General features: G+C 60.9%; 2 protein-coding genes across 3 annotated transcripts; one reads left to right on the forward strand and one right to left on the reverse strand.

The window, feature by feature from the left end:
• The first annotated feature begins 791 nt into the window (after positions 1 to 791).
• SLC2A4 (solute carrier family 2 member 4) lies at positions 792 to 6,360 on the forward strand. 2 transcript variants are annotated; one of them, XM_021694489.2, is made up of 11 exons: positions 792 to 1,016; positions 2,331 to 2,447; positions 2,562 to 2,734; positions 2,823 to 2,947; positions 3,062 to 3,177; positions 3,276 to 3,438; positions 3,525 to 3,712; positions 3,842 to 3,946; positions 4,054 to 4,155; positions 4,634 to 4,837; positions 5,301 to 6,360. In XM_021694489.2, the coding sequence occupies exons 1-11, from the start codon at positions 984 to 986 to the stop codon at positions 5,502 to 5,504; spliced, it is 1,530 nt and encodes a 509-aa protein (XP_021550164.1). In that variant the 5' UTR covers positions 792 to 983; the 3' UTR covers positions 5,505 to 6,360. The 2 variants fall into 2 exon arrangements, with proteins under 2 accessions (XP_021550164.1, XP_021550165.1); XM_021694490.2 differs by having other exon boundaries at positions 984 to 1,016; positions 3,074 to 3,177; positions 5,301 to 5,561.
• A 973-nt stretch (positions 6,361 to 7,333) lies between these two features.
• YBX2 (Y-box binding protein 2) lies at positions 7,334 to 12,453 on the reverse strand. The gene is made up of 8 exons (XM_021694830.1): positions 12,177 to 12,453; positions 11,496 to 11,559; positions 10,072 to 10,105; positions 9,125 to 9,214; positions 8,344 to 8,628; positions 8,114 to 8,214; positions 7,711 to 7,888; positions 7,334 to 7,407 (listed from the first exon to the last, which is right to left on the reverse strand). The coding sequence occupies exons 1-8, from the start codon at positions 12,451 to 12,453 to the stop codon at positions 7,357 to 7,359; spliced, it is 1,080 nt and encodes a 359-aa protein (XP_021550505.1). The 3' UTR covers positions 7,334 to 7,356.
• Between the last annotated feature and the right edge of the window lie 9,621 nt (positions 12,454 to 22,074).

The following is a 22,074-nucleotide window of genomic DNA, read 5'->3' on the forward strand; positions in this document are numbered from 1 at the left end:
GGACCTCAGGCTGGTGGCGTGGTTGGTGTGACCAGCTGTCCCTCGGGCCGCATCCAGGAACCAGTGTGGGGAACGGGTGTAGGGTAAGGGCCACATGGGCAGTGCCCGGAGCACGGATGCACGGAAGGAGGACCACCAAGCCCAGACACCCAGGGCGCTAGGAACGGAACTTCCTGTGCCCCAGGGCCATCCCCGCGTGGGAAGCGTGTCTCGGACCCTTTAAGGCTCCATCTCCCTGCCCTCCCCCGCCCAGGACAGGCCGGGACACCCGGGACCTGACATTTGGCGTCTCCCAACGTGGGAGCTAAAAATAGGCGCGGTGGGTTACTCCAGGCCATTGCTCCCCAGCCACCCGGGGCGCCCGCTCGCGCGCGGTCTCAGGCCGCCCGAGTTCTCTCCGGGGCCGAGCGTACCTGCCGCATCCCCTCCTCCCCGACCCCGCGGTCCCAACCCGCGGCGCCCGGCTTTCCAGTGCTTCCCCAGCCCCAAGCCGGGATGCTGGACCGAGTCCGCACACGAGGTGGGGCGGGGCCTCCTGGGTCCCGGGACCCTTTTTCCCAAACTTCTCGGCTGGAGGCGGGCGGGCACCTTCTGGGCGCGTCTCGCCGGGCACGCTGGGGAGGCGTGGCCTCGCCGGCCAGCCCGCTCCCCACGGCCAAATTCTAAACCCCAGGCTTAGGGAGGGGCGTGGCCTTCTGGGGTGTGCGGGCTCCTGGCCAATGGGTGCTGCGAGGGGCGTGGCCCGTGGGGGTTGCGGGGGCTCTTCGGGTCTCTCCCCCAAGCCGGGCTCCGCCAGATCCCCGAGAGCCCTGCCGCTCTCTGGATCCTTGGCTCGCGGCGGTGGGTCCCGCCAGGCTCGCCCTCCGCAAGTCGCTCCGGGACGCCCGCCGCCACCGCGCCCTCTGCCCGCCAGGCCGGGGCCGCCAACCCCCAGTCGCCTCCCTGTTAACTGCAGCTCCTGCGCCTTCGGTTCCTAAGACGAGATGCCGTCGGGCTTCCAACAGATCGGCTCGGAAGTAGGGTTCGGCATGCGGGGGCGGGACGGGGGCACAGGGCCCGCTTTTCTCCGGCTGGGGTCGCGGTTGGGGTCAGCTAGGGGGCGGTCCCTGCGCAGGCGCAGGGGGTGGGGGAGGTGGGGGCCTGGCTATTTATACCGGGGCCGGCCACCCCGTGACTGTGGGATTCCCATCCTTCTAAGAGGCTGAGTGGGTCTGGGGTACCGTCCGGGGGCACGGGCCACCCCGGGGTTTCCCGAGTCCAGGGTTCGCCCCCTTCTCCAGGGCGCGGCGGGGCGCGCCGGGATCGCGGGACGCCCTGCCCCCGATCCAGTCCGAGAAAGCAGGTCGAGGCGAGTCTTGCCCTCCTGGAGCTGCCCGTGTGTCCCGGCTCGCGGGAAGTTTTTCGAGGAGCGGAGGCTCTCGTGGGCCGCCACCCCCACTCCTGGCCGTCCTCCAGGACGCTGAACTTTCCCTTGGCCCCACGGTTGGTGGAGGGGCTGAGGGGAATGTCAGCCCCCCCCCCCCCCACCCCAGGTTTCCGCTTGGAGACAGTATGTGCCGCCAACAAGCGGCCACCGCCCCTCGCACCACCTTCCCGCCCCCGTCCCCCGGGCACGGCTCGCCCACGTAGGGGCCGGGCACGGCCCCCCGCCCTGCCCTGCGGCGGAGCCTAGAGGGGGCGGGGAGGCCGGGGCGGAGACAGAGAAGGCCGCCCCGAGGGCCATATGCGGGGAGGAATGACCGCGACGTCCTTTTTGGAATTGCCCTTCTTGAGCGTGCTGGGGCCTCCGGGAGCCTGCTGAGAGCAGCCCCAGAGGGGAGGATAGAGGACAGAGGCTGATGATAAGGCTCTTGTCGGTTTATAAATCCAGCGCCGTCAGGAATCCCCGTAGCATTTGGTTTTGATTTTCTCCCTTGCACGGCCAGGTGGGCAAAGCAGGCCGCATCACCCCTTTCTCCCCTAACCCAGAGGACACCTGGCTTCAGAGCCGGGAAGTGACTTGCCCAAGGTCACACAAATCTGAACTCAAGTCTTAAGGCCAAGCCTGTCCCAAGGTCACGGAGAAATGGTGAGGCCGACATCCTCAAGCATTTCTCAGCTTGCTGGTCGCAAACATCCAGTTTCTCCTTCATGCCCAGTTCCTGTGGGTTCTTCCTGCTCCTGTTTACACTGAGTTCCTTGCTCCATTCCTAATATGGCCCAGTTTCCCTCACCCAACATGTTGGATGGAACCCAGCATCTTCAGGCTCAGCTGGGCCCGGGGCCCCTGGACGAAGGAAAGAAATCGTGATTCCATGTGACCCGCCTCCTCTCTGCTTCTGCCTGCCCAGGACGGGGAACCTCCTCAGCAGAGAGTCACTGGCACCCTGATCCTTGCTGTCTTCTCGGCTGTGCTGGGCTCCCTGCAGTTTGGCTACAACCTTGGGGTCATCAATGCCCCGCAGAAGGTGAAGGGCCTGTGGTGGGCCGAGGTGGGGGGCAGGGGGCGGCAGGGGAGAGCCGAGGGGGAAGTCTCTGCAGGCCGTCACTCCTCCACTGTCTCCCCCCGACACGCACACCAGGTGATTGAACAGAGCTACAATGAGACGTGGCTGGGGAGGCAGGGGCCTGAGGGACCCAGCTCCATCCCACCAAGCACCCTCACCACCCTCTGGGCTCTCTCTGTGGCCATCTTTTCTGTGGGCGGCATGATCTCCTCCTTCCTCATCGGTGTCATCTCTCAGTGGCTGGGAAGGTATGGGGCTGGTGGGCAAGGGTTGGGGGGAGGCAGGCAGGGGGCCGCCGCGTGGCACCCTAACTCGGCCTCACTCTTTGCTTGGCAGGAAGAGGGCAATGCTGGTCAACAACGTCCTGGCGATGCTGGGGGGCGCCCTCATGGGCCTGGCCAACGCGGCCGCCTCCTATGAGATGCTCATTCTGGGGCGGTTCCTCATTGGCGCCTACTCAGGTACCTGCCACGGGTGCCATGGCCCTGCCCAGCGCCCTGCTGCCCTCCACCAGCGCTGAGCTTGGGGGCGGGAGTGACCAGCTGCCCTCAGCCCTCTCTTCTTCCCTTGCCCAGGGCTCACATCAGGGCTGGTGCCCATGTACGTGGGGGAGATCGCCCCCACTCACCTGCGGGGTGCCTTGGGGACGCTCAACCAGCTGGCCATCGTCATAGGCATTCTGATCGCCCAGGTGACTGGGCCTGGCCTTCCGGGTGGCTAGGCGGGCGGGTTGAGTGGGGCTCTGGGCTGAACGGCCGGCCCTCTTTCCTTCCCACCCTGCTGCCACAGGTGCTGGGCTTGGAGTCCATGCTGGGCACTGCCGCCCTCTGGCCCCTGCTCCTGGGCGTCACCGCGCTGCCCGCCCTCCTGCAGCTAGCCCTGCTGCCCTTCTGCCCAGAAAGCCCCCGCTACCTCTACATCATTCGGAACCTGGAGGGGCCCGCCAGAAAGAGTGAGCTACCCCCCCCACCACCTTGCCAGCACCTGCGGAGGGGGGGCCCTCCCCGTCCGCCCAGGCCTGACACTCGTCACCTCCAGGTCTGAAGCGCCTGACCGGCTGGGCTGACGTGTCTGGCGCGCTGGCCGAGCTGAAGGAGGAGAAGCGGCAGCTGGAGCGGGAGCGGCCGCTGTCCCTGCCCCAGCTCCTGGGCAGCCGCCCCCACCGGCAGCCCCTGGTCATCGCCGTCGTGCTGCAGCTGAGCCAGCAGCTGTCCGGCATCAATGCTGTACGTGGGCGGCAGCCTCGGCGGGGCAGGGGTGAGGGAGCAGCTCAGGAGGAGGTGAGCCGGCAGCCAGCCCCCTGTGTTCCGGCGCGGGGTCGGTCCGCAGCCCCTTTCCTTCTCCTCCCCTCGTAGGTTTTCTATTATTCAACCAGCATCTTCGAGACGGCGGGGGTCGGGCAGCCGGCCTACGCCACCATCGGTGCCGGTGTGGTCAACACCGTCTTCACCTTGGTCTCGGTAACTGCTGGCGCCCCCCATTGGCTTCCGCACCGCCCCCCGGAGCTCCCCCCCACCCCACCTCCTGTGCCCGGAGGCCCTCCACCGAGCCCTGACTCTCCCTGCAGGTGTTCCTGGTGGAGCGGGCTGGGCGCCGGACGCTGCACCTCCTGGGCCTGGCCGGAATGTGTGGCTGCGCCATCCTGATGACTGTAGCTCTGCTGCTGCTGGTGAGGCCTGGGGGGTGGGGAGGGAGCCCAGCCCGCGCGTGTGCGCGCGTGCGCACGTGTATGTGTGTGCGCGTGCACGCGTGCATGTGTGCGTGTGTGTGCGTGTGTGTGCGTGTGTGTGCGTGTGTGCGCGCGCGCCATCCCAAGGGACCCGGGCTGCACCAGTTTCCCAGTCTGGGAGGAAGCTCCAGCACGACGACGGCAGCCAGGAAGGAGGGCCCCCGCCCCTGCCCAGTCTCAGGAGCAGTCAGTCGTCAGGAGCCAGCCAGCTTTGGAACCAGGAGCGAGTGGGCCATCCTAGTAGCCGAGAGGGCGTTCACGCCCCCTGGGCCCTGAGTAGGGCAGCGATAGGGCAGCCCGCCGTGCCGCCCAGAGGCCTGCTCTAACCTCGGGTGGCAGCTCCTTCGTGAGCTGCTGGGAGGGGCGGCTTTCAGTTCTCTGCACCGCCTGAATTCCCTTCCCTCCCCGCCTGCCCCAGGAGCGCGTTCCCGCCATGAGCTACGTCTCCATCGTGGCCATCTTTGGCTTTGTGGCGTTCTTTGAGATCGGCCCGGGCCCCATCCCCTGGTTCATCGTGGCGGAGCTGTTCAGCCAGGGCCCCCGCCCGGCGGCCATGGCCGTGGCTGGCTTCTCCAACTGGACGTGCAACTTCGTCATCGGCATGGGTTTCCAGTATGTCGCGGTAGGTGCCCTGCGCCTCGCCCCGTCTCCCACCCCCGTAGGCCGCTCTGAAGCGCCCATCCCCGTCTCCCACTTGCTTTCCCCGCTCCTGTCTGGGGGTCACTCTGTGGGCCACGTGGGAGCTGAAGGACTGGGCTAACAGCAGAGCTGTCTTCCAAACCAGCTGGGGCCGGACTTAGAGTTAAACGATCAGCACGCGATCCTCCTGCGGACGACCGGTTGGAATCCGGTTGGAATCCGCTCTGAGCGGAGCGTACTGCCCTCAGGACCGGAGAGAGGGAGACAGATTAGGGGAGGTGGGGCACAGAGAATCTCTTCTTCACTCGTTCCTGGTCGGTTCCCTTGCCCCGCCAAGGAGCCACCTGCTCTGCATAGCCCCCCACCCGCCTGGGCCCTTACTGCCCTGCTCCACGGAGACCACCCCAACCCCCGCCTGCCAACACGTCTTTCTCCACCTATCCCAGGAGGCTATGGGGCCCTACGTCTTCCTTCTGTTCGCCATCCTCCTGCTTGGCTTCTTTATCTTCACCTTCTTAAAAGTGCCTGAAACCCGAGGCCGGACGTTTGACCAGATCTCGGCCAACTTCCACCGGACGCCTTCCCTCTTAGAGCAGGAGGTGAAACCCAGCACGGAACTCGAGTACTTGGGGCCCGACGAGAACGACTGAGAGGCCAGGCAGAGGTGGGAGGGCTGTGCTCTCGCCCCCCCCCCCCCCCCCCCAAGCCCCCCCCCCCCCCGTCCAGCCCTCTTCCCTGTTACTTCCAGGGTGACGCCCCTGCGGCCTGGCAGAACTGGGAAGCTGGAAGGAAGGGTGGTCTGAGCGCCCCCCTCAGTCCCCTCATGTGACTCTTGGATTATTTATGTGTTAGGCTGTGGCCATCAGGGTGAGCCGTTCTCCCGGCTCATCCCCTCCCTCCTCTGTAGGCTGCCCCACCCCCACCCAGCCTCTGTTCCAGAATATTCTCTCACCCCTTGCTAGAGAAGAGGGGGGTGTGGGGAGGAGAGGCCCTGGGCTGACTTTTTAGTGGGTGGACGGAAGCAGGGAGCAGGACTGGAGCAGAGAAGTAGCTTCCTGTCACCTCGGACTCCTCCTACTCACTGGCACTTTCTCTGAATTCTTGCCACATAGACTCTGGGTGAAGGGGGTCCCATCTTGACCCCTCCCAGACGGAGGACACAGCCTCCCAAGGCCTGAGCTCAGCTCTCCTGGCAGGCTCAGCTCTCTCGCTCCATCTTCCAGGGCACGTGTGGTGAGAGGGACGGCTTCCCGAGGCTTCCAAGGGGGGGCCCCACTCCTGCCTCCTCTGCCCTCCTCAAGGGTGTTCTACCCACAAGCTTTTGACCAACTAAGGGAAAGAGGAGTTTGAAAGGCTGCCTGTAAACACGGGGTGGGAGGAGCCTTCAGATATTTTTGTATATGTTTGCAAAAGGGGTAGGAAGAAAAAACCAAAGGTCTGTTGTACTAAATGTATATATATGTATATATATATAGAGATCCATACATAAAGTCACTGTATGCGATGCGCGTCCTGTCGTGGAGGCACCTGGGGCCACTCCCTGTCCCCTCTGCGTCTCTGTCCCTCTCTCCACCCTGTCTTAGCTCAAGGCCCAAGAATCTTCTGGATGTGGTCACTCTGCCCACACTTAAGCTTCTAGTCATTGCTTTTTTTCTTTTTTTTTTTTAAACTAAGCTCTGCACCCAGCGTGGGGCCTGAACACACGACCCCAAGATCAAGAGTGGCATGTTCTACCGCCTGAGCCAGCTGGGCGCCCCGGTCATTGCGTTTACGAACAGTAAACGCTCAGTAAGTTGTAGCCCCCAGTGCTAGCCGCTGCCCTGGGCACTTCCCAGAACACTCCTGCAGGGGAGCGGTCAGCCCCAGGCTACGATGGGATAGGTGACTCACAGGGGGGAAGCACTTTCAGAAACACCGGAAGGAGGGCTCACGCCACGGCCCCCTTGGGCAGGGAGTCTCCAGTGACTCCACAGAAAAGATGCCGAGACCAAGACCACAGGGAAAGCCTGTTTTTGTTTTTACTGGAGGCTCAGGTGGCACATGACAGTTCATAAAATGGCTTCAGAGGTAGGGGCTAGAGGAGAGACCAAAAATAAACTGGGGTGGGAAAGAAAAACAACCAGGAGGAGGTGAGAGCTGGCTGGTTCCTTCTCAGCCTGATCCAGGGGAGGGACATGGTGCCTCTGAACAACAGGATGGATCCCTTCCTTCAGCCCTTGGTAGGGGACAGAGAAGAAGCAAACGGCTGTTGCTTCGGCCCTCCTGAGTCTCAAGGAAAAGGGAAAAGCCGATGTTTTGATGTCATGAGTCATGGGAAGGGGGGAGGGGTGCTGGGTGGGGTACAGGGCAGCTGGAAAAACTAGCAGACAACCTGCATGAGAGAAAGACAGGGACAAATGGTGACCGCGACCCCTCCTCAGGCCCCAGCGCCCCACCTCCGGGGCTGCCCCCCGGGCACAGCCGCTCACCAGATGGTAGCTCTGGGGGTCCTTCGTGTTGGAGTCACTCCAGTATGGTGGTGGTGGGGTCCCCACTGTTGATGGGGGCTGAGGTCTGGCGAGAACAGGGGCAGTCATTTGAGACCCTCTTATCCTTGAGAGCCCCCAACTTTAACCTTCTTCCACCTTTTTTCTTCCCATTCCTCCCACAAGCAGGGGCTGGGGCTTCCAAGCAGAGCGGGGGGGGGAGGGGGGCGGGGAAGGGCACCTGCCGGAGGTGGTGGACCCAGCAGCAGTAGTTTGGGCTCCCTGGTGTGTGTGTGGGGGGGGGGGGGCAGGGGCAGAGAAGGGAAGGGAAACAGGCTGGGGCCTTTTCTCTTACCCCCCTAGCCCCCCACCAAGCAGCCCAGGTCCTCACCTCCGGGGCTGTGGACTGCCTGGGTCCGGGGGGCTGCTGCCGCCGCCGCTGGAAGTAGGGACGGTTTCGTGGGCGCTGAGGCTCAGGCCGGGACCCATCAGTGGGACCTTGGCTGGGTTTGGTCTCGCCATCCCCACCTTCTGTGGTAGGCTGCTGGGGTGGCCTGGGGCGGAAAGGCCTGGGGAGACAAGTGGGGGACTTGTTCCGTCTCCCTCCCTCCCAGGGCTCCCCCAGCCCAGGGGAACCAGCCTGCTTTCCCACCCCCCTGGGCATCACTGAGCTGCCCTGCCCCCCTCGCCACTAGCCTCAGGCTCCTCTTTGCAGCCTTGCTCTTCCCCTCCCCACTCCCCCCAGACCAATACCAGACGGGGAGGGGAAGACGGCCCCAGAAAGGGAGTCTTACCTTCGGTACCGAGGCCGGAATCTGGGAGGGGGGACGCGCTCATCTCCCTGTTGGTCCCCCTCCAATGGGGCTGTCTCTTTGGGCTCTACCCCGTCGGTGCCCTAGGAACACACAAAGGCCTGGGGGGCGGGGAGGGACACCTGCCCTTTCCAGCCCCCCTCCTCTTCCTCTGGAGACTCTGAGGTCTCCGTCCTCGCCAACGCCCCTCCCCACACGCCCAGGACCCCCACCTCTATAGGCTGCTGCTGGTTGGGGGGCCGAGGGCCTCGCACAAAGCGCCGTCGGTAGAAGAAGGGAGGTGGGCGCCGCCGCCTGGGCCTCTGCCCAGAGTCCTCAGCCCGCTCCCCTTCGCTGCCTGGTTCAGTCCCGCCTGACGGAGCCTCTGCCACCATGGGTGGCGGGGCAGCTGGACGAGGCCGCGGGATGAACCTGCGGAACCTGCGTCGATTGGGGGCATAGCGGCTGCCCTTCACTGGCACGCCCCCCGGTCCAGTTACGTTAGCAGCTTCCGCACCCTGGGGGTGGGGGAGACGGGGAGGACAGTGAGAGCTCGCCCCAGCTGCGCGCCCGACACCCCCAAACCTGCCTCCCCTTCTCCCAGCTAAATCCCCCTCTCCGGCTTCCCTGCAGCTCCTCCGGGCTAGGGTCTCCTGCCCTCCCCCTGGGGCCCGGGCCTTCGTGTGGACCCTTCTAGGAGAGGCCTCCTCTGTAACTTGCCCCTCCCGAGTAGCTGCTATGGACCCTCTTGGGGTGGGGGGGGAAGGTGGGGGAGGAGGAGGGCGGACTCAGGACACGTGGAGAACAGACTGGAAGTGCTTGGTGCGTGACAAAGAAACCCAGATGTTATTAAGAGGGACGTGTCTGTAGGACACCAGAGTGGCGAAGGCTACGCGTCCTTGGGAGAGCTCGGCCCCAATCCCAAGGCCCGGGCTAACTGGCCCGAGGAAGGGGGGGCCTCGGGAGGGCCTCCCTCCTGCAGCCGGGCCACCCCTGCCCCGCCGCAGCCCGAACCTTCTCTCCCTCCACGACATCGAACTCCACTGTCTCCCCATCTCCGACGCTGCGCAGGAACTTCCTGGGGTTGTTTCTTTTAATGGCCGTCTGGCAGGGGAAAGGCCATGAGAAAGGTGAGGGCAGCAAGCCCGGAGTCTCCCTCACCCCTGCTGGGCCCGCCACCCCATTTCGTGCGGTTCACCATCCATCATCCGTGTGGCCGGGCCGGGCCGGAGGGCGGAGCGCGGAGGCAGGCCAAGTTCAGTGGGGGAGAAGCCGAAAACCAGGCTCCTCCCAGCCCTCAGCACTGTCCGTCCCCACGACACACTCCCTCCTCCCTTTCCCCTCCGGGATTTCCCAAAGGGAGGCCAGAAGCAGGAACTCAAAGCAAAACCAAAAGCAGAGACAGTGCTAAGTTGCCCAGTGGGCCAAATGCACCGCTTCTTACCTGAGAGCTCCTCCCCCCCCAGCAGTGGTTCTCAAGCTGCGGCCCCAGCTGCAGCACCTGGAGAGCTCCTGCAAACGGGTGCTGGGCTCTGCCCCCAAGCCCCACTGCTTCAGCAGGTCTGGGGGGAGCTGAGAATTGGCAGGCAGGTGATGCTGCTGCCGCGGGGACCACACTTTGAGAACCACCGCACCCAAGTAGCTCTAGCCTGTGTCCTGTCCCTCAGAACACGGCCTAGGATTCGTCCTCGTGTTAACAGGTCCTGATGTGGGGAGTGAGCACACCACGGCCGGGGGGCAACAAGCTCATTTCTCACAGACAGCGGGACACACGTGAGGCCAATGGCGGTTAATACAGGCACCTGAGGCGAGGGGGAGGAGAGGGCCGTTTCCTGGTGGGCATGCTGTCGTGAGGGAAAAGGCAGGAGAAAGCTGCGTGCTGCTGAGGATTATGGCAAAGGCCTTTCGAGACAGAGAGAGAGGGTGGGTTCTTCCCCATCCCTCTCCCCCCTAGCTCTTACCTGGTGAACAAAGACATCCTCCTTGGTGTCATTCCTGCAGAACAGGAGGGGTTGTTAGGGGGGGACCTTGGTGACACCTCCCCAGCTGCCCATGCCCCAAAGCAGCAGGCCCATCCTCGCCGGCCTCCCCTGGCTCCTTGCAGGGGCTGGGGGGGGTGGGGAAAGATGGGGGGCCTGGGGAGTGACAAGAGCCAGAAGCTGGTATGAAGAGAAGTATGGCGAAAACCCTGAGCTTCCTAAGGGCAGAGGGGGAAGGCAAGGTCACCTTGAAGATGCCGGGCCAGCTCTTTACCTGCTGAGGACTCACCTCTCTGCCCCAGGGGCACCTTAGAACCTGGCAGTGCTGAGTTTAACTCTCTCTGGCCCCCGCCCCCAACCCCTATCATGGCTGGAAAATTCCTCTCCATGTCTTCCTTTCTATAGTCTGGAAGGAAAGAGAAAGTACGGACGGGGAAAGGAGCAGAAGGGGACAATGTGTCCAGAACCTGCTCTAAACATCCCCAAGACTTTATTCTCACCCTCAGCCCAGAGGTGAACCCCAGGGTCAGCCCCCCGCATCAACATACCAAAGGACCAAGGGTGAGAAAGAAGAAAATATTTTACCATTTTCAATCACGACTTGCCTATTACCCCAGTTTATCCTAGCACCCCACGGCGGGGAGGGGGGGGATGGATTTTCCTTCAGAACTTCCCAGGAGCCCTCAGTTTCCAGAATTAGAGAGGGATCCTTCCCTAGATCAAATGTTCTCACTTTAAAGCACTTGGATCTGCACAAAGGTCAGCCTGCTAAGAGGGAACTGGGGCCTCCCGGGAGGGCTGGGCTGGGCAGGGTGCCCGGGTTGGGGAAGGGCCCACTGGGGGAGACCTGGCTCTGCTCAGAATCCGTCTCGACAGCCCCTCCGCAGTCGCGGGAGGGCTGGGGCTGTCCAACTGAAGGAAAGCAGCAGCCTCTGCCGGGGCTGGCTTCCTTACCCAACCCGCCCCTCCAGCCTCCATCCCGTCAGGGTCAGGTGAGGGGATTCAAGTGAGCCAGCAGCCTTCTAAGGGAGATGAGTCAGGGGAGTGCTCCTCCAGCCGCCCGGGACAGGAAATGAGTGAGGATTCCAGCCCGGAGCCTTGAGGCGCACACAGCAGATACATTCTGCCCCAAAGGCAAACTAAACCACAAGGTGAGACAGACAAGCTGGGCAGCTCAGAGCCAGGTTTGCTAAGTTCCTACATTATCTCTCTGCTGCCCTTGGAGATGCGCAGGAGACTTCACCTTGCCCACATTTGTGCGGCGGCTAAAGACGTTCAATCAGCGTCAGCTGGACATTGCAACCACGTGCCTCAGCAGGGGGAGGGAGGCGGTCGGGAGGGTGTTCAGTCCCACAGGCCAGTTTGGAAGACACCCCTTCCACCCCCTCCCTGGGTTTCTCAGATACCTGTTGATGAATCCGTAACCATTCCGGACGTTGAACCATTTGACAGTGCCCAGGACTTGGATTGCTGCCAGGCAGAGATGCAGTGGGGTCAGTAAGATGGGGGGGAAGAGATGGAGTTGGGCTCAGTTTGGAGACACTCCAAATCCAATCTACCTCCCCTTTACCTATTAAGCATAACTTCAAGCCACCGGTTTCGCCCGGTAGCTTCAAAGCATTCTTTCTGATCCCAGGTCCACCAAATGGAAGCGCCCACACAGCGGTGCTCAGGCTTTCAAGAGCCTTCCAACTCTAAGTCAGTTTGCTCCTGGGCTACAAATACAGGCCCTTCACCTAGAACCAGGTACTCACCGGGCCCACCAAGTCCTGCCCTCCCAACGTAAGGATTCCCAGTGCACCTGCTTCCCAGGCTGACCGAAGGCTGGGACTAGGCCGAGTCTCCCGCCGCGGGGGCGTGCCCAAGCGCCCAGCGGGACCTGCCCACCACGCCCCCCCAGCAGGGAAGGCGCGGCGGGATTTCCCACCAGGCGAACTCACTCGGGTCAGCTGCCCCCAGCCCAGCCACTCCTTGGAGCCTCGGGGCCCGGCCGGCCTTCGGCTTCTCGGGACCGCGTGGGCTCCGCGATGCCCCTCCCCCAGCCCGTCGACCCCGTAGAGCCGCTCCAGCACGCGCCCGCCCCTCACCCAGCACCGGCTTGTCCGCCTGACTCCGGACCGGGGGCGCGGGGGTCCCCGACGCTGCCGTCGCGGGGTTGCCAGGGGTGCGGGGACCCGGCGCCGAGGGGGTCCCGGCAGCGGGGCCCGAGGCGGCTCCGACCCCGCCGCCGCCCGCCCCGCCGCCTGCTTTCTGTGGCTCCCCCGCGGGCACCGGTACCACCACCGCTACCACCCCTGCCGCCGTCGCGGGCACCGTCGCCGCGGGGGCCGCTGTCGCCACCGCTGCCGCCTCCGCCTCGCTCATCCCGCCGGGTCCGGTACCGGCCCCCGCCGCCGCCACCACCTCCTCCGCCTCCTCCGCCGCCGCCACCGCCCCGGCCCCTCCCCCTGGCTCGCGAACCCGCCGCCCCGCTCGGTCCTCGCGCCCCGAGCCTCGCCCGCACGCCGGCAGCGGGCCCGGGGCCAAGGCCAATCGCAGCCCGCAGCCGCGGCGCGCGCAGGCCCCGCCTCCCGGCCACAGGCCAATCGGAGAGGAGCAGCCCCCCGGCCCGCACGCCGGCCCCGCCTCCCGGACTTCGCGCGGAGGCCGAGGCCCCTGCTCAGCGCCCCGTAAGTACACCTGGGCCCCGCCCCGCGACCATCACATGACCGCCGCCAGCCCAGCCTATTGGCCGACGGCCCCTTTCCCCTCCCCCTCCGCCCCTCTCCACCGGCCGCGGGAAATCAAACGGGCTGGTTGCGCCCCAACCGCCACCTGGCCTCTGCGCGCAGGGCGGGGCGGGGGACGCAGCTCCAGGGTTGCCCCTGACGACCCGGGTGGGGGGCCGGCGCCGGCAGCCTCCGCTCGGGCTGGGGGCGGCACCGCTCCCCTCCGCCCTCGAGACGGCCGGGGCCCGCACACCGCCTCTCCCCGAGGGATGCCCCGCATGCCCCGGGCCGCGGACCCGCCCGCGCCGCACAAGGACGACTTTCGCAGCTCGCAGTTGCGCTCACTTTTGCTTTTGAGGTAGAATTCACAGAGCAAAATGCACAACTCCCCTTATCCGTGCGGCCAACACCCCGGCCAAGGCTGTTTTGACCTCGCCCGAGGGAGGAAGTTCCCTCGAGCCCCTTCCAGGCACCCCCAGCCTCCCCGCGGACCCCGCTGTTTCGGGGTCCCGCGCGCCCCGTCCAGCTCCCGGGCCGCTCGGTCCGCCTTCTTCCTTTCCCCCAACCGGCCAGGCCCTGGGGCCTCGCGGCCTTTGCACGGGCGCCTTCCTCCACCTAGAACTCCCCTCCGTGATTCTCAGGGTGACCTCCCTAGCCCATCATCCTTCATTTTTGTCCTGGCTGAGGACAAGAAGAGCTGAGCGGCTCCTGCACCTGCCCGTTTATTCTGTCCCGCCCCCGCCCCGCGAGGCTGAACTGCACGGCGGTAAGGACTTGTCGGCCTGACTGACGCCCGCAGCAGCCGCTCACTATTTCTCGAAGAAATGCACGATCCCCATTCCGCAGATGGGAAGACTGAGGTCCCGGCGCGAGGCTTGCCCCAGATTTCAAGGGAGCCCGGGTGCTCGCCCGGAGCTGCAGTGTCCCTCCCGGACTAATGCGGCTCCAGAAGTCGCTCCTCCCGAGGACCGCCCCCAACCCCCGACCCCGGCGGCGCATATTTTTAACCGGGACGCTGCGCCCCAGCCAGGCCTCGTGCCCGCACGCGCCGCGGGCCCCACGTGCGCGTCCCCAGTCCCGGGGTCCGCGCTCCAGCCGCGGCCAATCCCGGTGCCGGCGCGCCCTCTGCCGGCCGCTCCCGGAGGCGCCGGCTTCCTCGCGGTCCTGCCCCCTGCTCCCCCGCCCGCCCCACCGCTGCGGCCCTTCGCGAGGCGACGGTTCTCTCTGTCCCAGCGCCTCGGGCAGCGCGGATAGAAAAAGAGGGATAAGTGAGCAAACAACTAAATCACCAGGCAAGGCCGTGAAGGATGCAGAAATGACTACCCTCCCTCGGACTGTTAAGGACCGAGGTACCTGTGTCCAGCCCCGAGCTCGAACAATGTAGAAGCGGGAGGGTAGGGCTGGGGCAAGGCAAGCGAGAGACCACGCAGGGCGGCCCCGGCAGCAGAGGGAGCGTACGGAAGGGGCAGAGGGAGTCCTGGTGTGGACTGGTTAACTGCACTACGAGATGAGGCTCATAGGAAGGGGCAGCCCTGTCTGCAGTAAGGTTAAAAAGATGTCAGGAGACCCCAGGGTGAGGGCGACAGCGCGCAGGCAGGAAAGAATTCCTGCTCATACAACAGTGATGTACTCTTTATCTCCACGGGCAGGAATTAGCAGATGCCTCAGAGATCAGCAGGTGATTTCCCTGTTCAACTGAAGGGTTTGCCCGTGTGATTTTTTTGGCGATTTAAATATGTTTACAAGCCAGAGCTAGCGAGGGCTCCGGCCGTTCTAGCCCGAAGGCTTCCTCCTCTGCCACTCTCTTTCCGTTCGCTCGCTTCTGTCCACCTCGAGTTCACGGTTTTGCCTTGTCTTGTTCACCGTTCTTAACAAAATAAAAGCAACCCCCCTGCCTCCTTATCTGTCCTCGCCCTCTGCAGCACCATCAAAGAAACACCAGGCTTCCTGAGAGCAGTCCTTACGGTCTCTGCTTCCTTGTCTTTCTTTCCCACCCTACCAACCCAGATCTGGTCTCTCCCCTGCCACTCCACCGAGATGTCTTCGGCAACGGTCCACAAGCCCTTCCTAATCGAGTCAGTCACTGCCTGAGGTTGGGTTCTCTTTCCTCTGGTCCAGACGAGTGTCCCTCTGGCGGTGTTGCCATGCCCCCAGGCCTCTCCTTCCGCCCCTTGTTCTCCTCCACCAGCCTCTGCCTTTTCTGGACTGTCTTCTCCTGCCACCTGCCTTCTGCAGGTCATTCTATTCATTATTCACTGCCCCCCCCCCCCCCCAGTTTGGGCGGCCACCTGCCACGGTGCCTCTGAAGCCTGTGTGTCCAGCCCTGAGCACCTCCCACCTCCTACCAGACCGAGCCGGCTCTCTCTAGCTGATTGCTCCAGGCTTCTGAAACCTGACCTGACCAGCCCACGTATAAACTCCTCGTCCCCCGCCCCTCCTCGCTGAGCGACATCACCACGCACCCACAAGCAATCATTCTTTGGTGCCCATCACTCACTTGTAGAAGTTTCCCTCCGCTGCCCAGGTGTAGCACAGAGGTGAAGATGCGTGGTATCAAACCGAGATGCCGTCTGTGCCCCTTGATCCACATTCTCCTGGCGACCCCCACCCCAACACACACACTTTCTCGCTGCCCAAACCAGGGTTTAGGTCTTGTCTCCTCTAACACCTGCTCTCTCTTAGCTGCTCCAGAGAGCCTGCAGACCTACAGCCTTCCCCTCTGCTCCCTGTCCCCTCTTTCCGGGCTCGGCTAGCGCTGCCAGATCCTTGACCTTTCCTCCGCATCTCCTATTACTTACCACCTCCTTCGGGAAACCTCCTCCTTGTCTTGTTTTTTTTTTTTTTTTAACTTCTTCATAATAAGAGTTAATATTTAGCACTTCGCTGCGTACCACACACTGTGCTAATAGGTGCCCTCAATCATTAATTCCTCCCGACAACCCTGGGAAGTGGGTACTATCATTATCCCCATTCTCCGGATAAGAAACTGAGGTGTAGTGGGGTTAAGCAACCAGCCCAAGACCACACGGCTGCGGAACAAGCCAAGCGGGGCTTCAAAAGCAGGGCGTTATCTTCCGAGTCACCAGCCTCCTTCCGCTGTGCTGGGACCATACTTTTCCATCCCTTCTAGTTCTTTCCTTATGTCACGCTTTTCCTTCCAAACCAAATCTCTTGAAAACCTGTCTGCATCCCCCTGGGCTCTGCTTCTTCCCTTGGCCTGGCGTCCCACCTAGTTCAGTGGACATCTTTTTGTTCTTGTGTCTCCACCTCGGTCTTTGTGGCAGGTGCACCTGGAAACTGCCGTGGCTAGAGGCAGCCGCGGAGGAAGATTGCTGCCCCCCCCCCCCCCCCCCGTAATGACAGGCAGAGGCCCAAGCCCCACAAGGTGCTCCTGGGGCCATCAGCTGCCGGAAGAGGAAAGCCCATCTCCTGGCTTGGGAGAGAGGACAGCCCTGCCAACATCTGGATTTCAGACTTCCCTCCTACAGAACCGTAAGCAAAAATTTCTGTCTTTTTAAACACCAAGCTGGTGGTACTTTGTTATGGCGGCCCCAGGGAACCAAGAGCTAGCCCAAACCCAGAGGACTCCCAGTCTGTGCCTCCGGCCTGGGTGCCCTGAGCTCCAGACCCGGGGTGGCCGGCTGCCAGCCGCCAATCCCCAGGGTCCCCTGTCTTGGGAAAGGGCTCCACCATATCCGGACCCAGAGGTATGAGCCCCACCGTCCCCACCGGTTCATGCCATCGGCAGCCCTCCCCTGCATCGCCGAGATGGCCTCCCGCCTGCTTGCCTCCCCCTCCCTCAGGATCGCCCCCTTCCAGTCCATTTTGCGAGAAGTACCTCGCCAGCAAAGTAGCCTTCCAGACATCCTATCCTACCATCCTGCTTGATTGCCACTATAGTAATTATTCGTACCTGCTATTTCCTTGCTCGTATTTTCTTGTTTGTGATGTGTAAGCTTGAGATCTTGTCTGTCTCGTTCGCTGCTCTGTTCTCAGTGCCGAAAACTGTACCCAACCCCTTGCAGGTGACCGGTAAAGATTTGTAAATGAAGTAATGAAGACAGCCAGAAACATCTTTCTGAAATGCATTTTTTTTTTTCTGGCAATACTTAGGCACCTTCAAGGATTTATTTATTTATTTGAGAGAGAGAGAGAGAGAGAGAGCATGAGTGGGAGAGGCAGACACAGAGGGAGAGAGAATCTCAAGCAGACTCTGCACTCAGCACAGAGCCCGACACAGGGCTTGATCTCAGGACACTGAGCTCAGGATCTGAGCTGAAACCAAGTGTCGGACACTCAACCCACTGAGCCACCCAGGTGCCACGCCCTTCAATATACACATTCCCTATGGCCGGCAGTTCATCCACTGGGCACATACATGACCAGAGAGGAGACAGGCATGGGAATGGGGAGGTGGGAAGTTAGAGGCAATCCGGGCATCCAGCGCTGGGGGGAGGGATGGGGAAAGTGGAAGGTGTCCACCGGGGTGGCTCAGTCGGTGAAACGTCTGCCTTCGGCTCAGGTCATGATCCCAGGGTCCTGGGATCAAGTCCCACATTGGGCTCCCTGCTCAGCGGGGAGTCTGCTCCTCCCTCTGCCTGCCTTCCCCCCTGCTTGTGTTCTCTCTCACTCTCTATCTCTCTCAAATAAATAAAACCTTTAAAAAAAAAAAAAAGAATATCTCAGGTAGGGGCATCCGGGTGGCGGAATCGGTTCAGCGTCCAGCTCAGATCCTGATCTCAGGGTCATGGAATCAAGCCCCACATCAGGCTCTGCGCTCAGCGTGGGGTCGGCTTGGGATTCTCTCTCTCCGTCTCCCTCTGCCCTTCCCACTCGTGCTCTTTCTCTTTCTAAAATAAATACATAAGTTAATCAACTAATAAACATAAAAATATTTCAGGTAGTTTGCAGTAAAATGTGTATATCCATTTATCTCTTCCACAACATTTATTGAGCGCCTACTGTGTGCCAGATGCTATAAAAAGGTACTGCGGACACAGTAGTGAATAAGACACACTAGTTCCCTGCGCTCATACAACTCACATCCTAGTGAAGGGCCTGTGACAAAATGAGTAAACAGATGCACGTGATAACTACAGAGAGAAGAGCAAGCCATAAAGAAAATGCCCAGACTGATGGGATAGAGAATAAGAGGATGGAAGGGGGTGAATCTGGAATCAGGCCGTCAGGAAGGCAGAACCAGGAGGCATGTCAGTCTAAGCTCTGACCTGAAGGAGGAGAATAGGCCCTTGAAACTGCTGGTGCAAAGGCCCTGAGGCAGAAAAGCCTGAGCCTATGGGAGAAAAAAGGTTTAGTGAACAAGGAGGCCGGTGGGGAAAGCAAAGCCCGAGCCACCAGCGCCGTGGAATCTGGATTTTATTCCAGGAGTGATAGGAATGCTTTGAGGGTTTTACAACGGGGACTGAGTCCTATGGCCTGATCTATTTTGTTTTTAATAAACTTTATTTTTTAAGGATTAGATTTTTGAGTGATCTGTACACCCAACGTGAGGCTCGAACTCACCGCCCCGAGATCAAGCGTCGTACGCTCTGCCGACTGAGCCCGCCGGGCGCCCCGTAAGATAAACTTTACTTATCAAAGCACTTTTGGGTTCACAGCAAAATTGAGTGGAAAATGCAGAGGTTTCTCATACACCCCTCCCCGCCCCACACGCACAACCTCCCCAACTCCCTCTGCTTGTAACACATCCTTGGGCGTCTCTGGGGGAAGTAAACCAGAGGCGGGGGGCTGGATTAGTGTGGGGGCAGCGGGGGATGGAGAAAAGTGGACCGCTTTGAAGTATGTTCTGGAAATGTCTGCCGGACTTGGTGGTGGGCTGGATAGGGGGGCGAGGGGATGGGGATCAAGAAATCTGGGGTTTGAGTTCCAGCAAACCTGCATGGATGGCGATGCTCCTTATTTCCCTGACAAACCCTAGAGGAGGGACCTCGCGGGGCGTTTGACGTGGGCTTGTTTGAAACATGGGCGAGGAGAGCTCGAGCTGGTGGTCGAACATGCGTCCCCAGCCCGGGAGAAAGCCAGGGCTGTGCTCAGATGGGATTTCTAGGCCTGGGTGGGGTGAGCCATCTAGGAAGTCGAGGGTGGCTCTCTCTGTTCTCACAGGTGGGAAAGCAGGACCAGAGAGGCTAAGGGACCGGGCCAAAGTTAGACAGTGAGTGACCCTGGCGTGGGAAAGGCCTGACGGGGTTTGGAGAGTGCAGAGGGCCCACAGGGGCTCTGGAGAGCAACAGTGGGGCGGGTAGGCCCCAAATCCAGGTGGAAACTTGTCCTGAACAGAGTTAGCCCTTGAATGATTGTCCAAAGCCCTTTTTTTTTTAAAGATTTTATTTATTTATTTGACAGAGACAGAGACAGCGAGAGCAGGAACACAAGCAGGGGGAGTGGGAGAGGGAGAAGCAGGCTTCCCGCTGAGCCGGGAGCCCGATGTGGGACTCGATCCCAGGACCCCGGGATCATGACCTGAGCTGAAGGCAGTCGCTTAACCAACTGAGCCACCCAGGCGCCCTGTCCAAAGCCCTTTACTGGGTTCCTCTCGGTAGACTCGATTGGTCCCAAAGGACTGACCCCATGGGTGGGCCTGAGGCTTCCCGGGCATGCTCCCTGGGGCAGTGAGGGTGGAGGGACGGTTTTCTGGGCAGGCGGGTCTTTGGGGCCTTTCAGATCAAACTCTGACATCACAGCTCCATCTGGGGAGCCGACGTAGCCCCTAAGATGGCCTGATCACATGCACGGAAGGAAGGGCTGACTTGGGGGACTTCCTCTTCCTCCGGGGGTGGAAGGAGGAGACATTGCCTCCTCTCCAAACGGGCAGGAGACTTGGGCCCCAAGCAGGGCCCCCCAATCCTCTTTCTTGTCCAAGTCCCGCCTTTGAGGCTGCTTTCCCTTTGGAGGGATTCGGATTTGGGGACTCCCACTCATCTCTGAGCTGTTCAGCCCCCTTTTCCTTCAAAGAATCGGATCCCCTATAACCACTGCGGGCTAACCTGCAGGGGAGAGGAGGCTGCCCGGGAGGGAGGAGGGCACACGGGTCTTGGCCTGGTCCCTGGACGTCAGGACAAGGGGCTGCTGAAGCCTGCCTGCAGTACGCTCTTTAACCTCTGGCTTCAAACCCCCATCTCCCTCTTTCACCCCACCCCCCCTTCTGGATTTCCCTCCGAGCTTCTGGATGTTTCTCCTGCTTGGCACCCTCCCCCCACCCCCCATCCATCCCTTCCATAAGCATTCAGAGCCAGCCACACGCCAAGCTCTGCAGCGGAAGGACGCTGGGAGGCAAGGGCCCTAATGTCACAGCCGGCGGGGTAGACAGCCACGTGGGCTGTGGGACAAGAGCTGGGGGGGTGCTGCTGTGGGCCGAGCCAGATCCCCGCTCTGGCCGGGTGGCAAGAAGGTGGACAGGAATGGGATTAGGATTGGGATTGAGCACCAGTGAACGGGCCTGGGACTGGAGACGTTGGAGTGGAGGCCCCCGTCTGCCCTTCGGAGCTTTCTCCTCTGAGCATGGACACCATCTGCTCCTTACCTCCCATCTTCCATCTTGAGATACTCTTTTCCTGGGTCTGGACCAGCCCCGAAGGGTCGACACCCAGCCAACGTTTCTTTATCCCCTATACACAGAACTCCCAGACCCTCCCTCATTCTGCTGAGGGTCAGTCCTTCTCCAGGGCCCTCAGCTCTGACGTCTCCCTTGCCCAGAGGCCTGCCAGGCTGCCCGGCTGGGTTGGGCCCCGTCTGAGGCTCACTCAGCCTCGGCTGTCCCTGCTGTGGGCTGTATCACTCTCCTCTGCCGTCGCCTGGCTACCTCTGAATTCCCTGGCCTGGCCACAGGGCCCGGCACCGAGCAAGCCCTCTGCAACCACCTGGGAGGGGATGAATGATCACCAGGGACACTCTAGACTCATTTGCCCCTGGTTTCTTGAGCTTCCTTTCTCAGCGAGCAGGGTCTATATTGTCCCCAGCCCCAGTCCCTATGCACTTGGTCTGGTTTCTTCGAAACTTGCTGACTCCTTTCTCTAGCACCAAGTTCCACAAGGCCTCCGGGAATGCGGGATGAGGAGGACTTTGGGGTAGGGCTTTTCCCTCCAGGCCCAGAACCAAACCTATCTCGTTCTTCCGCCCCTCCACCTTCTTTTTCTTAGCTTCCAAAGAGGCAAGGTCAACATCACAAAGATCCCCTAGGCATCTTCTCAGGAGCTCCTCCTACTCTCATACCAACTACCATTCATAAACCCATCACTCACTGGGGCTAGACAGGTACTGAGCACTCAGGCCAACAGTATATATTTGTTGATTATCTGATAATCTCCCACTCCCAACTGTGGGGAAATGGCCCCCACCCCAAAGCTCAGGTAGCTGGTAATTAACAGACTCAGCACATATTCATTGCAAGAATGGATGAGTAAGTGAATTCAGTCAAAGTGTCTGTTGGGACCCCAGCAGCTGGGTGCTATGAAAGCAGGTCCCAGAGCCCCTCGCCCAAAGGGTTACCCATTTGCCCATTCTCAAGGTTCATTTGGAGTGTTTGACTTTTATGCAAGCCCTTGAGGGTAAAAGGAAGAATACAATAGTCCCTGCCCAGATCCCTTGAACACAAATAAATGCTCATTGTGAAATATTTGTACCCCCAGGGAACCCCACCTCCACCCCAACCCTTCCCTGTTTTCTTTCTATATGGGAATTCCTTCTATTCATTGACTTAATTTACCTTCACATGCCACACAGAATCTGTTCACCGTGATCTCAGATGTTTCATTTAAAAGGCATAGCAAAGGGGTGCCTGGGTGGCTCAGTCGTTAAATGTCTGCCTTCAGCTCAGGTCATGATCCCAGGGTCCTGGGATCGAGCCCCGCATCGGGCTCCCTGCTCCGCGGGAAGCCTGCTTCTCCCTCTCCCACTCCCCCTGCTTGTGTTCCTGTTCTCGCTGTCTCTCTCTGTCATATAAATAAATAAAATCTTTAAAAAATAAAAAATAAAAAAAATAAAAGGCATAGCAAAAAGTTTGTAGGAAAATATGGTAAAACATTAATAGCAGTTGCCTCTGGGTATTGGGTTTATGGTTCCTCTGTTTCTTATTTTCCAAAATGTTTTTACAGAAGAGTTCTATTTTCATAATAAAAAAAATTTTGACAGAATCTTTTTCATCATTTCTTTTTTTTTTTTTTAAAGATTTTATTTATTTATTTGACAGCGAGAGAGGGAACACAAGCAGGGGGAGCTGGAGAGGGAGAAGCAGACTCCCCGCCGAGCAGGGAGCCCGACG

Source organism: Neomonachus schauinslandi, chromosome 15 (assembly GCF_002201575.2).
Source record: "Neomonachus schauinslandi chromosome 15, ASM220157v2, whole genome shotgun sequence".
In the NCBI taxonomy this organism is placed as follows: domain Eukaryota; kingdom Metazoa; phylum Chordata; class Mammalia; order Carnivora; family Phocidae; genus Neomonachus; species Neomonachus schauinslandi.